This window comes from Lindgomyces ingoldianus (genome assembly GCF_010093535.1).
Source record: "Lindgomyces ingoldianus strain ATCC 200398 unplaced genomic scaffold BDR25scaffold_68, whole genome shotgun sequence".
In the NCBI taxonomy this organism is placed as follows: Eukaryota; Fungi; Ascomycota; class Dothideomycetes; order Pleosporales; family Lindgomycetaceae; genus Lindgomyces; species Lindgomyces ingoldianus.
The window spans coordinates 113320-125164 of NW_022985229.1; the positions used below are offsets into that span (position 1 = coordinate 113320).

General features: G+C 32.3%; 1 protein-coding gene across 1 annotated transcript; it reads left to right on the forward strand.

Annotated features, from left to right (window-relative positions):
- Positions 1-2582: 2582 nt before the first annotated feature.
- Positions 2583-4777, forward strand: BDR25DRAFT_308092 (sterigmatocystin biosynthesis P450 monooxygenase StcS). The gene is made up of 3 exons (XM_033690961.1): positions 2583-2859; positions 2909-3823; positions 3875-4777. Exons 1-3 carry the CDS (start codon positions 2737-2739, stop codon positions 4472-4474), a joined length of 1638 nt encoding a protein of 545 aa, XP_033539737.1. The 5' UTR covers positions 2583-2736; the 3' UTR covers positions 4475-4777.
- Positions 4778-11845: the final 7068 nt, after the last annotated feature.

Here is an 11845-nt window from a genome sequence, read left to right on the forward strand (position 1 = left end):
ATTAAGTTTTTATAAACTTTAAACTTAATCTAGTTAATAATTTATTAAGTTTAAGTAGAAAAGTTGTCTAAAACGTTTATATATTTCTTAATACTATTTATATCTCTTATGTAAGTGTTTATTTACTATAGAGTTAGAGACTTCTCTAAAAACTTAATCTTTAAAAAGGCCTTAATCTTAAATAGCTAACTTAAGATCTTATTAAAGCTAGCTTAGAATTAAAGTTAATTTAAAGTAGTTTTAAAAAATAGGCTAAGAGTTATAAAAGTAATTTAGGTTTATTTATAAGCTTAACTAATGTTAGCTTCTAAAGCTTTTTAGCTTAAAGTTAAAACCCTTTTATAAAGAGTAATTATATTAACACTTTATTAGTTAAGAGTTGTACTAAGATAGTAGTACAACTAGTTTAAGCCTACTCTAGAAGAGTACTATAGCGTATTGCGTTTACCTCTATTCCTAACAGTTACTATAAGTAGCTAATAAGAAGCTAACTAGTAGTTCTTAGAGTCTTAAAACTTAAAAAGCTTAGTGTAATAAAAAAGTTAATTAATTCTTATCTAGTGTAACTTTAAAAAATTTTAGGTTTAGTTTAACTATGTTTTTAACAGTTTCTAAAGTCTAACTTCTTTTTTAACTTTATAACTTAGTGTTTTTTATTTTCTACTTTTTATACTTCTTAATTTAGTAGAATTTAGTTAAGGCGCTAGAATGTAAAGTGCTTAAGAAGTTAAGTACTAGAGTTGTTATAAGGCGTCTCTAGAACAGCCTTAGAAGAGGTAGTAGCTGTAGTCCTGCTTTTACGTGTGTAACTACTACTAGCTATTATTGTTATAGCTCTTAATTAATGTAGAGCTTAAAAAGTAGTAGTAAAAGTATTCTTCTATTCTTTAAACTAACTACGTTTTTATAGAAGAGTATAAAAAATTTAAATTATAAAAGCATTATAAAGCAAGAAGTATAAAGTGTAGAAGAGAGTAGAAGATAGTATTAATAGACAAATCCTTAAGAAGACTTAGAAGTTTGTACAAGAATATACATATGTATGCTAGAGCACGTGACGGGACGTCATGTGCCTTAGGGTAGGCTGAGGGCTCTCTAGAGAGAGTCTAAGGCATGTTTAAGTTAACTGTAACAAAGGATTATAACATACTAGTAGCGCGTTAGCTCTATTAGCTATGCTACTACTACTATTAGACTTAATGTTACTAAAGCTTATTTAAAGCTCTCTAAATACCTATTTAGCTTTTTAGATAAACTCTAGAAGGCTGCTTAGCATGTAATTAAGTACTTTTATAGCACTAAAGACTATGCGCTTTAGTACTTAAAAACCTTTACTTATTTATAATAAAAACTTGTCTTTTATAGCGCATTAGATACTACTTATTGTAATAATAAAACTAGTTACTATAACTTCTATAGCATGCTAGTTATACTATTTAGCGTAGCTGTTAATTAGAAGGCCTTCTTACAGCGCTTAGTTACTAAATTAATAACTAAAGCAAAGCTTCTAGCTCTCTCTTACACTGCTAGCTACTTATAGTAGTAGAAGTAGTTCTTTACAGATATAAACTTTAACACTATAAAAAAAAGCCTACTTTACTATATAATAATTAATAAACTATATAAACTATAGTAAAAGACTTAAAGCTTAATACTAAGCTCAAGCGTGTTAATATTTACAACCACTAGCTCTGCTAAGAGGTACAAGAAAGAAGGATTTGCATAAGCTAGATCCCTACTACAGACATGCTAGCTAACAGCCTTACTAAGTTTCTACCTTAATAAAAGCATTAAGTGTTTATTCAACAACTAACTCTTTTCTGCCTAGGTAATCTCTTAAAGGCTTACTCTACTAACATTAGTTTTAAAGCCTAAGCCTACTAACTTTTTTTGCTGCTTTAGACTTTTAAGTGCACTACTGTACACCTGCAGTCTATTAGTTATTTTTGTACAGCTTTGCTTTAGTATTTACTTTGTTAAAGCTAAGAGGGTGTGTCGCACGTGTCTCACGCGATATCATACCCATGTACTGCACTATTCACTTATTAGGCATAGCTCCTTTCTTGTGCTGTATATAGTTAGCCCAGAGCTCTATCGAGCTCCTCAGACCTTACAATACACTCGTGCAATCCACTTTGTTTAGATCTTAGTACCTTGTTAATTCGCTTACCATATGCCCCCTTCTCAGCTTATGCAAGACGTTGTGCCACAGAATGGATGGAATGGAGGCAAATGCGTGGCTCAGGTCAGCAACGGCTTGGGGCCTGCATTTTAGTGCATGATGACCATTGGTTGATTTTGCACCTCCCATTCTGATACACGAAAATGGGGACCGTCGATGAATCCTGTCCGCATCAATAAAGGAGGTGGGCACATGTCGCTAGGCATTCCGGCTGTAATTATATTAAGCTCAACAATACTTCTTCACTCTTTACCCGCTTCGGTGTTCATGAACCTCAGTCCCTCCCAATTGGGGCTCGGCGACCCCGCCCCTCGCCCCAATGGGCGAACCCAGTGCAACGGTACGGCCATGATTAAATTTCTTCTCATGCGGCACGGGGTTGCCTAATCCCTTTGCCTTCTTTTTCTAAGGCGTATTTACAAAGTACTGGCGGTGACGTCCCTTGGCGCATGCTCGAGCTTCTTCCTTCATTGCTCTGTTGCTTGTATACAAAGTGCCACTACTACAACTCCCAGATTAATTATCCCGCTCGCAAGAGAGAGGGTTAGCTGAACATGGCACATCTCTCACCGCTCAATGGTGCCCTTCTTGTAGGGTTGGCAACTCTCTTCTGGACTTTCTTCGTGAAGCTCTACCAAGCTCGCATGCTGCTGATAAGCCGTCGGCGACAAGGACTAGTAAAATTCACTTCTAACCTATCTAAGATAATTGACTGACCCTTTACAGCCTGTGGCACCGAACCATTCATTCCTTTTCGGGCATCTGCTGTACCTCAAGTCTATTCTTGATCGCCTTCCGAAAGATGCACATTACCAGTACGGCTTTGGGACAATTGCTCGAGAAAAGTTCTACGAAACCGGAGCCTTCTATATGGATCTATGGCCAATGAGTGGTCTGTTCCTCACCGTCGTGTCCCCACAGATTGGCGTCGAGATCACGCAGACAAACCCAAAACTCACATCTGAACGCCCCAAACTACTTCGCCGCTTCTTAAAACCCATCACTGGTGGCCTGACTATATTCGACCTTGATGAGAAAGACTGGAAGCCATGGCGAGCGGTCTTCAACAAGGGGTTCCACAGTGAGCGGATGTATTCCCTCGTGCCAAGCATGGTCGAAGAGGTACAAGTCTTCGCTAGAACGCTGCGTGGTCTTGCAGAGAAGGGGCAAATCTGCTTCCTAGATCCAATCACACTTCGTTTCACCATTGATATGATTGGAAGGACTGCCATGAATACCTCATTGAATGCACAAACAGGTTACAACACTCTCGCAGACCGAATGCTCAGCCAGATTCGATGGCACAGCCCCAACGCGGAAGTCAACCCCTTCAGCCATCTCAATTTTGTGCGCTCATTTGTGCACTGGAAGAATGGTCGCCAGATTGACCGCTATATTGGAGCGGAGCTGGACAAGAGATATGAGGACTACAAGGCTGAGGCGAAAAGCTCCAACTCGAAGTCGGTGATCGATCTAGCTCTCCAAGAATATCTCAAATCCTCCGAAAAGCTTCCTGTAAAGCTCGACCGCGACTTCCGAGCTTTCGCAATTCGCCAGATCAGGCTCTTCATCTTCGCAGGGTATGACTCTACAGGAAGTGTGATCTGCTACTGTTTTCATCTCTTATCCAAGCATCCCAAAGTATGTTCCGCATCACATAGTGAATAACTAGGGCCTTGTTGACTAGCTCAGGTACTTGAACGCCTACGCGCAGAGCACGATGAAGTTCTAGGCTCTGATCCAGCAGCTGCGGCCTCTCAGCTCGCCCAGGAACCCCGCGTTGTAAATAGCCTGCACTACACCCTCGCTGTGATCAAAGAGGTTATGCGACTCTTCGCGCCTGCTGGTACAACCCGCGCCGGTAAACCTGGCGTCAACATTACTGACGACACTGGAAACGTACTTCCCACCGACGACGCCATACTCTGGATCTTGCATGTTGAAATGCATCGCTCAGCAAAGTACTGGCCCCGGCCCGATGAGTTCTTGCCGGAGCGCTGGATTGTTCCTGCCGGTCACGAGTTGCACCCTCAGCCCGGCGCTTGGCGTCCCTTTGAGCTTGGACCGAGGAACTGCATTGGCCAAGCACTAGTGCTCATTGAGCTGAGAGTCATTTTGGCTTGCTTGATTAGGGGCTTCGAGGTAGAGCCAGCGTACGATGAGTGGGATGCTCAGCATTCGAAGAAGGGTGTTAAATTGTATCGAGGTGAGCGTGCTTATCAAGTCGAGCAGGGAGCAGCACATCCAGTGAACGAGTACCCTTGTCATATCAGACTGACTTCAAGAATGTGATTGGAGATCTGAGCGAGGCTGTAAATTGGGACTGTATCTTCGAACGGATAGCTACTAGTAACGAGGCACCACAGCGTTGGACTTTTCGCCAAGCGTGAATGGGGACAGAACCATGCGTGTGCTAAATTACTTATCCTTACGGAATGCCGAGGGATCATGAGGACATCTGGACACTAATCGAGCATGAGCGGAAAGCTTGATTATGCATGTGCTTTATCTCACGAGTCAGACCCTCGACCTAGAATCGCCCTTAACTTATTTAGGAATAGACAGAACTTCTAGAAACTTCTAAACTAATTAAAACACACTAAACAGAAAAAAGGTAATTCTATCCTAAGAGTTAAAAGAAAAATAGTAGTTATTTATATGTAACGTACTTTATAGGCGAGTTGCTTACACACCTAAGTTGCTTACTTTTACTAAGACCACACTACTTTTTCTACACTAATGTATTTCTAACAACACTACTTAAACATGTTAAAGGAACATTAAATATAGCTTATGCTTTAGGCTTTTAAATAAAACATAACACTTTCTAAGCAACACGCTGCAGCTATTTATAAAGTTTTTTAAAAAATAATAAGTAACTAACGCGCTAGATAACCTTTTTAAGCTAATTATACAGCTAACTTATAAAAGCTAGATAATAATAAAAAGTAGGTAATTATTTAGCATATACTTAAGCTAAATATGTAAGAATTTCCCCTCTAGCTAGCAGCTATAGCTAATATAGCTAATTCTTTACACGCTAAGTATAATATAGGCTATATTAGCATAAACTAGCCTAATATGTTTATTAAGTGTTACTTAAAGCTTAAAGTAAAGTTTAAGTGTAAGTATAACTATAAAAAAGCTTTTTATAAAAATCCTACAGTAATTTAAAGCTAGTTTAACTTTATAAAGAATATTAAAGCTAAGAATAGCATCTAAAATAATAATATATACAACTTTAATAAAATAGAGTTTATAATAAGCTAAATATCTACTAGAGTAGTTGTTACAAGTTTAGAGAAATAAGGACAGCTAAAAGCAGTCTAGCTAGGCAACTAGAAGTAGACAACAGCTATCTAGGGCATTAATGCTAAAAAGTAGGCTATTTTACTTTTTATTATTTTTTAGGGTAGCAACTACTTTTTAAACTAGTATAAAAAAAATTTATTTTACAATTAGGTTCTTATAATCTCTAAGCGCAGCTAGACTACTAATTAGCTTAGTCTAGACTAGTTAAAGCACTTTAATGTGCATATAAAGAAGTGTACTATTAGCAGCTACTGTCTACTAGTTATTAACAGCTATAAAAGCTATAACTTACTTTATTTTTAGTAATACTATAAAGATAATAAAATTATTACTATTTATATACTTTTTACTTATTACACCTTTTATAGCTACTTAATGTAGGTTATTTTACTTCTTTAAAAAAAGTGTATAAGCGCTAAGCTAAAAACCTTATACACAACTAAATTACTTATATTATAAAAATAAAGTTCCTACTATGCTTTAAAGTAGCCTATAATGCTATAATTACTTCTAGTAATATCTAAAAAGAGTTCTAAAGTGCTAGATTAGTTTTTTTTAACTTATAATAAGTTATAATAGGCCTTAATGTAAAGTTATGCACTCTATTACTACTACTACTTATATATAATAAGCTCTAGCAGTTACAAACCTTAAGCAATACTTTAAAACTTAGGTTATAATTAATGCTTATAAAAATAAGAATTTAAAAGTATATAAATAGTTTACTAACTTTTATAGTTAAAGTGTTTAAAAAGGTCTTAAAAAGGGCAGTAATAATTATATATAAGCTAGTGTTAGTATAATAAAAAATTACTAAGCTTTAAGTAGCTAATAAGGCTACTATGTAACATAAATTACATAAAAAAAAGTAAATTAAGGTAGAAAAGACTTTAATAATTTAGAAAAGCCTACACTTAACAGCTCTAAAGAAGTTTAAAGCACACAGTAATAGAAAGAAGGTAAAGAAGTAGGTGTAAGCTAAAGTAGGTAAGCTATTCTAAAGGCGCTGCAGATAGTGTAATTAGACTAGGCATAACACGCAAACATGTAAGTAAAAAGTAGAAGTAGTATCTAAATAATATTCTAGGCTGTACTGTACTATATAGTGCTAGAGCAGGTTGTTATAGGCTATAATAGAGTTTGTTAGGGTAGGGTCTTAGCAAAAGTAAGCGACTTAGGTGTGTAAGCAACTCGCCTATGAAGTACGTTATCTTAATTTATTTATTAGCTATTAGTATTACTATTATTAACTACATACTTTACTCTCTAATACTGTGGTAAAATTCTTAAAATTGCTATTATTATAAAGCGCTTATTCTGCTCTACAATATATATTAAACATAAACAATGCTAGCACTCTATCTAACGCGCTAGCAGACGCACTAGTAGACGCGCTAACTATAGCTCTATTTAGCAACCTTTTTTTATTATTAAGCCTACCTTCTAGGCTTTTTTAGCTAACAAGTAACCTTTTAATTAAATAAAATAAAAATATGTTTATGCTAGATTAACCTATAGACTATAATAATAATGTAGGTGCCTCTAGCAACTTTACCTAGGCAGGCAGAATCTCTAGCGCCTCTACGCGGCGTTGTAGTCCTATGTTGCGGTGTAAGAAGTTGCAGTACATAGTAGACGCGTTATAAACTGTCTAATAATGCTTTTAAGACTTTATGCTAGAATAAGTAGATAATAGAAAGAATAATACACTTCTTAAGCATTACTAATATTACAAGGCCTGTAATAGGCAGCGTGTGTTAAATGTAAAGATAGGATAGTAAGTAGCACGGATAGCACTAAGAGCAAGCTTTTAGAGAAAGGTAGAAGTGTATTATAAGAGAGACAAATTGCTGCTAAGCCTTACTTGTTAGGATTTATGCTTATATATAAAGCATAGGGTATATAACCTCTAAACAGGCTAGGTAAGGCTATACTAGCCTGTTCTAGGACATCTAGCCTTACATTATCCCCCCTTATAGTAGTCCTACAACTTAGAGGATAGAACAGATAATAATAAGCTTAAGTAGCATAATATAGTGTTATATAATACTTTAAAGGCTTACTTTTACTTCTTTTAGTTAATTTTATATAAGTTTATTTAAAAACAAGCTAAAGTTATTAAGTAAAGGTAAAGTAAAAGTATAAAGTAAAAGTAAAAGTAAAATAGTAGTATATCTTATGCTAATAAAGTAGTAGTTAAGATAGTATATATAAAGTCTAACTATTCTAGAAATCTATCTTTTTTACACTTTTACCCTCTCTATAAGTTAGAATTTAGAAAATTTTAAACTTTTTAAAGTAAGTATATTTTAAGCTACTTTAGTGTAATTTAGTGTAAAGGGGTGCTAATAAGCTTTAATAGTCTTATCTTACTTTACTTATGCCTACATATTACTTAATCTACTCTTAGCTTCTTCTTTTATACTTAACTTTACTAAATAACTTTAAAATAGACTTTTATAGCCTACTTTATTATAATTTAGCTATAGTTTTTTTTAAAAATAATAATTAACTTTTACTACTATAAACTTACACTTTAATAACTTTTATATGTAATATGTTAATAAAATGTCTTATAAAAGCATTATAAATAAAAGTAGTAGCTGTTATATGCTTATAGATAATAAGTTATATTATAGTATAAAAAAATTAAGTACACTAAATATGCTTATTACTTTAAATCTAGTAAAAAGTGCTTTAATGTGTGTATTCTAGCTCCTTCTAGTATATTTACACATAGTCTGTCTAGGCTAACCCTAGATAGCTCCCTATCTCTTTTAAACTTAAATAATAGGCTTTTAAAAACACTATGCTTAATGTTTTAGCTTTTATTAATTTAGTTAACTTTACTTAGTTAGCATAAGCTAATGTAATAGTTATATTATAAATAAATACTATTATTTAGTTTTTTTAGAAGTAAGTTTTTCTGTTATTGTATAATTTAGCTTAATTAGCCTTATTCTAGATCTTAATAGTTTATAGTAAAAATAAAATCCTGTACAATAACTATCTGTACATGCATAGTAGTATTATAGGTAAAATTACTAAGACTAAAGTTGTTTTTAAAAAGCGTGCCTACTCTAACGCTAATATTACTAAGAAAGAGAAAAAGAAGTATAAGGCGCTTAAAAAGACTTTACTAAAAATAAAGCTATAATAACTTTATTTAAAAAAGTAAGTATGCGCTATTCTTAACTATTTTAGCACTAACTAGTATAATAAAAGAAATATAGTGTTAAAGGTGTCTATATTACTAAAGCTAAGTAATATTATTATATTAATGCTGCTAAAGGTGCTAATATAATCTACTATATCTTTAAAAAGTATAATAAGGCTAATAATATTAGAACTAAGGCTAGTTAAAATTAAACTTTAGCTAAAAAAAAAGTAGCTAACTAGGTATAATAAAAAATATCTTAATAGTTATTTTACTATTATAAAATTACTTATAGAGGATCTTAATGTCTAATCTAGGGCTTTAATAGCATAATCTACTGTAATTTAGCGCATTTTATAGTAAAAATAGTTAAGAATGCATATTATAGTGTAGTTTTAAGTTTTTTAGCTTAAGCTTTTTTCTTTTTTTTTTTAATAAAGTTAAATACTTTTACATTATGTTTTTTAGACTTAAAGTGTAACTATTTTAGTATTAATAAATTAATCTACTTTTAGCTTACTTACTTTATAGCTTTTTTATTCTAAAAATTTTAAAATGTTTTACTAGACTTAAACTTTACTTTTTCTTTACTAGTATAAGTTATTCTAGGCTAAAATGTTTATTTCTTTTACATAGTAAATTTCTTTAGGTTAAAATAACTCTTTTTTTTAACTCTAGTAAGCTATTCTATACTAAAATAGCTTTACTTAGTCTAAATAAAAATTTTTAGGTCTAAATAAGCTATATTATCTTTTTATTTCGATCGCGCTATTAAACACCTCTTATTAAAAAAACCTTAAGTAAGATAAAAATAAAGTAAAAGTAGCTATACTTAATTTATTAAGTTACTTTTTTTTTTAAAAAAAGTTTAACTTAAACTAGGATAATTTAATTTTTTACTATATATTTCTTTACTTTTTTAAAACATGTTTAATGTTGAATAGGCTCTAACAGCTAGCTGCTTATAGTATAAGCACTTAAGTAGCAAGAGTAAGAGTGGTGTACAGTGTACACAGCGTACAAGGTAAGTAAGGTAAGAGCAACATGTTTCTAGTTCTATTACTCTTGTTTTTCCTTTATATAGAGAAAAAGGGGGATATCTAGATGTTTACGCATAGAGGTTTACACATAAGCATTATGTAACAGAGATATGTAGTCCTACTTATGCGCAATTGCTTATATCTAGACTATAACACTGCTACTGTGTACAGATACTAGCAAATTTTCTTTTTATCTAAAAAGTTACTTTCTATACATGTTACCTCTCTTCTGTCTATATAAGTCTATCTAATTATATTCTGCCTTTACTCTACCCTATTTATTAAGACTTGCCTTAGTAATGCTGTACATTAAAATAGGCTAGTTATACTATATAAATAGCTTTATAAATAGTGTAAAGTGTTTTAGGCTATTATTATCTAGCCTTTATATGCTTACCTTATAAGTAATTTAGCAGTATATAAACTATTTTATATAGGGTTTTATGCTAGAATAGTGTAGGATCTTTGTGTAGGCAGGTGCGTAGAGAGGTGTATATAATAAAGTCTTCTCTTTTTCTTTACCTTTTTTTTTTTATCTGTTACTTTCTAAGCCCTACTGTATAATTCCCTAGCTCTTTTCTTTTTTTATATAGTGCTAATAGTGACAGATACTCCTGCCTGCACACACACACACACACACACACACAAAGAGAGATGTCTCTCTAGCCTTCCTCCTCTACCTCTAGCGCTGTTAGTGCAGGCGTCTTTAACGTCCTTGTGCAGTCTAGCAGCCTAGGGCGCATCTGTGTCACCCTTTTAACTAGTTTTGCTGCTAATTAGCAGTTTATTTAGCATCTTAGCATAAATATATAGATTTTTTAGCTTTTCTACTTTTTTTTTATATAAAATGCTAATTATAGACAGGCTAAGAAGCAGCATGTAGCAGCTTTACTATTTTATAATATTAATGTTGTCTTACCTACTAGCACTAATCTGCAGCTGTAGGCGGCAAAGGTTGTGTGTTATAAAGAGTACTTCTATGCAGTTTTAGTCTAAAGTTGCAGTTAAGTTTTAGTAACTTTATATGCTTATTATTATAGCAGCACTACTAGTGCCTTTTCTTTTATTAAGTGTTATATATTAGCTAACTTCTAAGCTAATACCTACACCTTATGCATATAGCAGAGCTATAGTCTGCATTGTGACTACTATATGTAAGGGGTAGTAGCTTTTTCTTCTTTTATATACTAGACAAATAGACTGTCTTTTTTACATATCCTTCTCTTTTAATCTTATAATAAAAAAAATAAGTGCGTATAATAAAAAAAATAAAAAAAATAGGCTTTATATAAAGGTGTTGTTAGTCTAGTTAGTCTAAAGCATTTTTGCGCATAGGATCTAGCTAGTCCACAGATGCTTCTATCTAGACAGAGAGGCAGTTAGTTAGAACTAATAATTAAAAAGCCTAGTTTAGTGTTTTCTTTATACATATATTTACTAAGTTATTTTTACTATTAATTTACCTTATTTTAGCAATTTCTTTTTTTTATATAATTTATAGAGTAATATAATGTTAATTATAAGTTACTTTTTACTAGTAGTGCTTAGCTTAATAAGGTAATTATATAAAGACTTTAAATCTATGTAGAATACTACTAGAATTAGTAGTAGTTTAAGTATTTATATAATTTACTATAAAGTTATACTAAAGGTAATTGCATTATTAAACCCTCTAACTATTTTATATAGTTTACTAGTAAGGACACTCCTAGTTACTCTTTTACACTTAGTAGAATTCTAGTGTACAATGTTACCTAGTATTTTAAAGTAGTTGCTTTACTCTGTACAGTTTTTATTACTTAATATAATTAAGAATCCTAGCTATAAGCTAAGGTCTTTATTATTAGTAAATAATTTATCTATAAAGATAAACAGCTTTATATAATTAAGTTATAATAGTAGGAAGGTAAAACTACGCTTACTATTATTTATCTACTATTAAATTTATGTATTAAGTGTGTTAATATTGTTGTGTAAAAAGTCTATAGTTTATGCAGTAATAAAAAGGTTAAATGCTGCCTCTAGTTAACACATAGATATAATGTATACCTCTTTTATATATTACTTAACATATTATTATATAGCATCTTTATTTTTTAGGTTAATTATATAAAAGTAGCTTACTTATTTTTTCTAAGTAAAAACTACTATGTT

Excerpts from the sequence above, each read along its gene's own strand:
- BDR25DRAFT_308092 (XM_033690961.1), top strand. The coding sequence starts at position 2,737 with ATGGCACATCTCTCACCGCTCAATGGTGCCCTTCTTGTAGGGTTGGCA. Across the intron at positions 2,860-2,908 it reads GCCGTCGGCGACAAGGACTA|CCTGTGGCACCGAACCATTC; the intron begins GTAAAATTCACT and ends GACCCTTTACAG. Across the intron at positions 3,824-3,874 it reads TCTTATCCAAGCATCCCAAA|GTACTTGAACGCCTACGCGC; the intron begins GTATGTTCCGCA and ends TGACTAGCTCAG.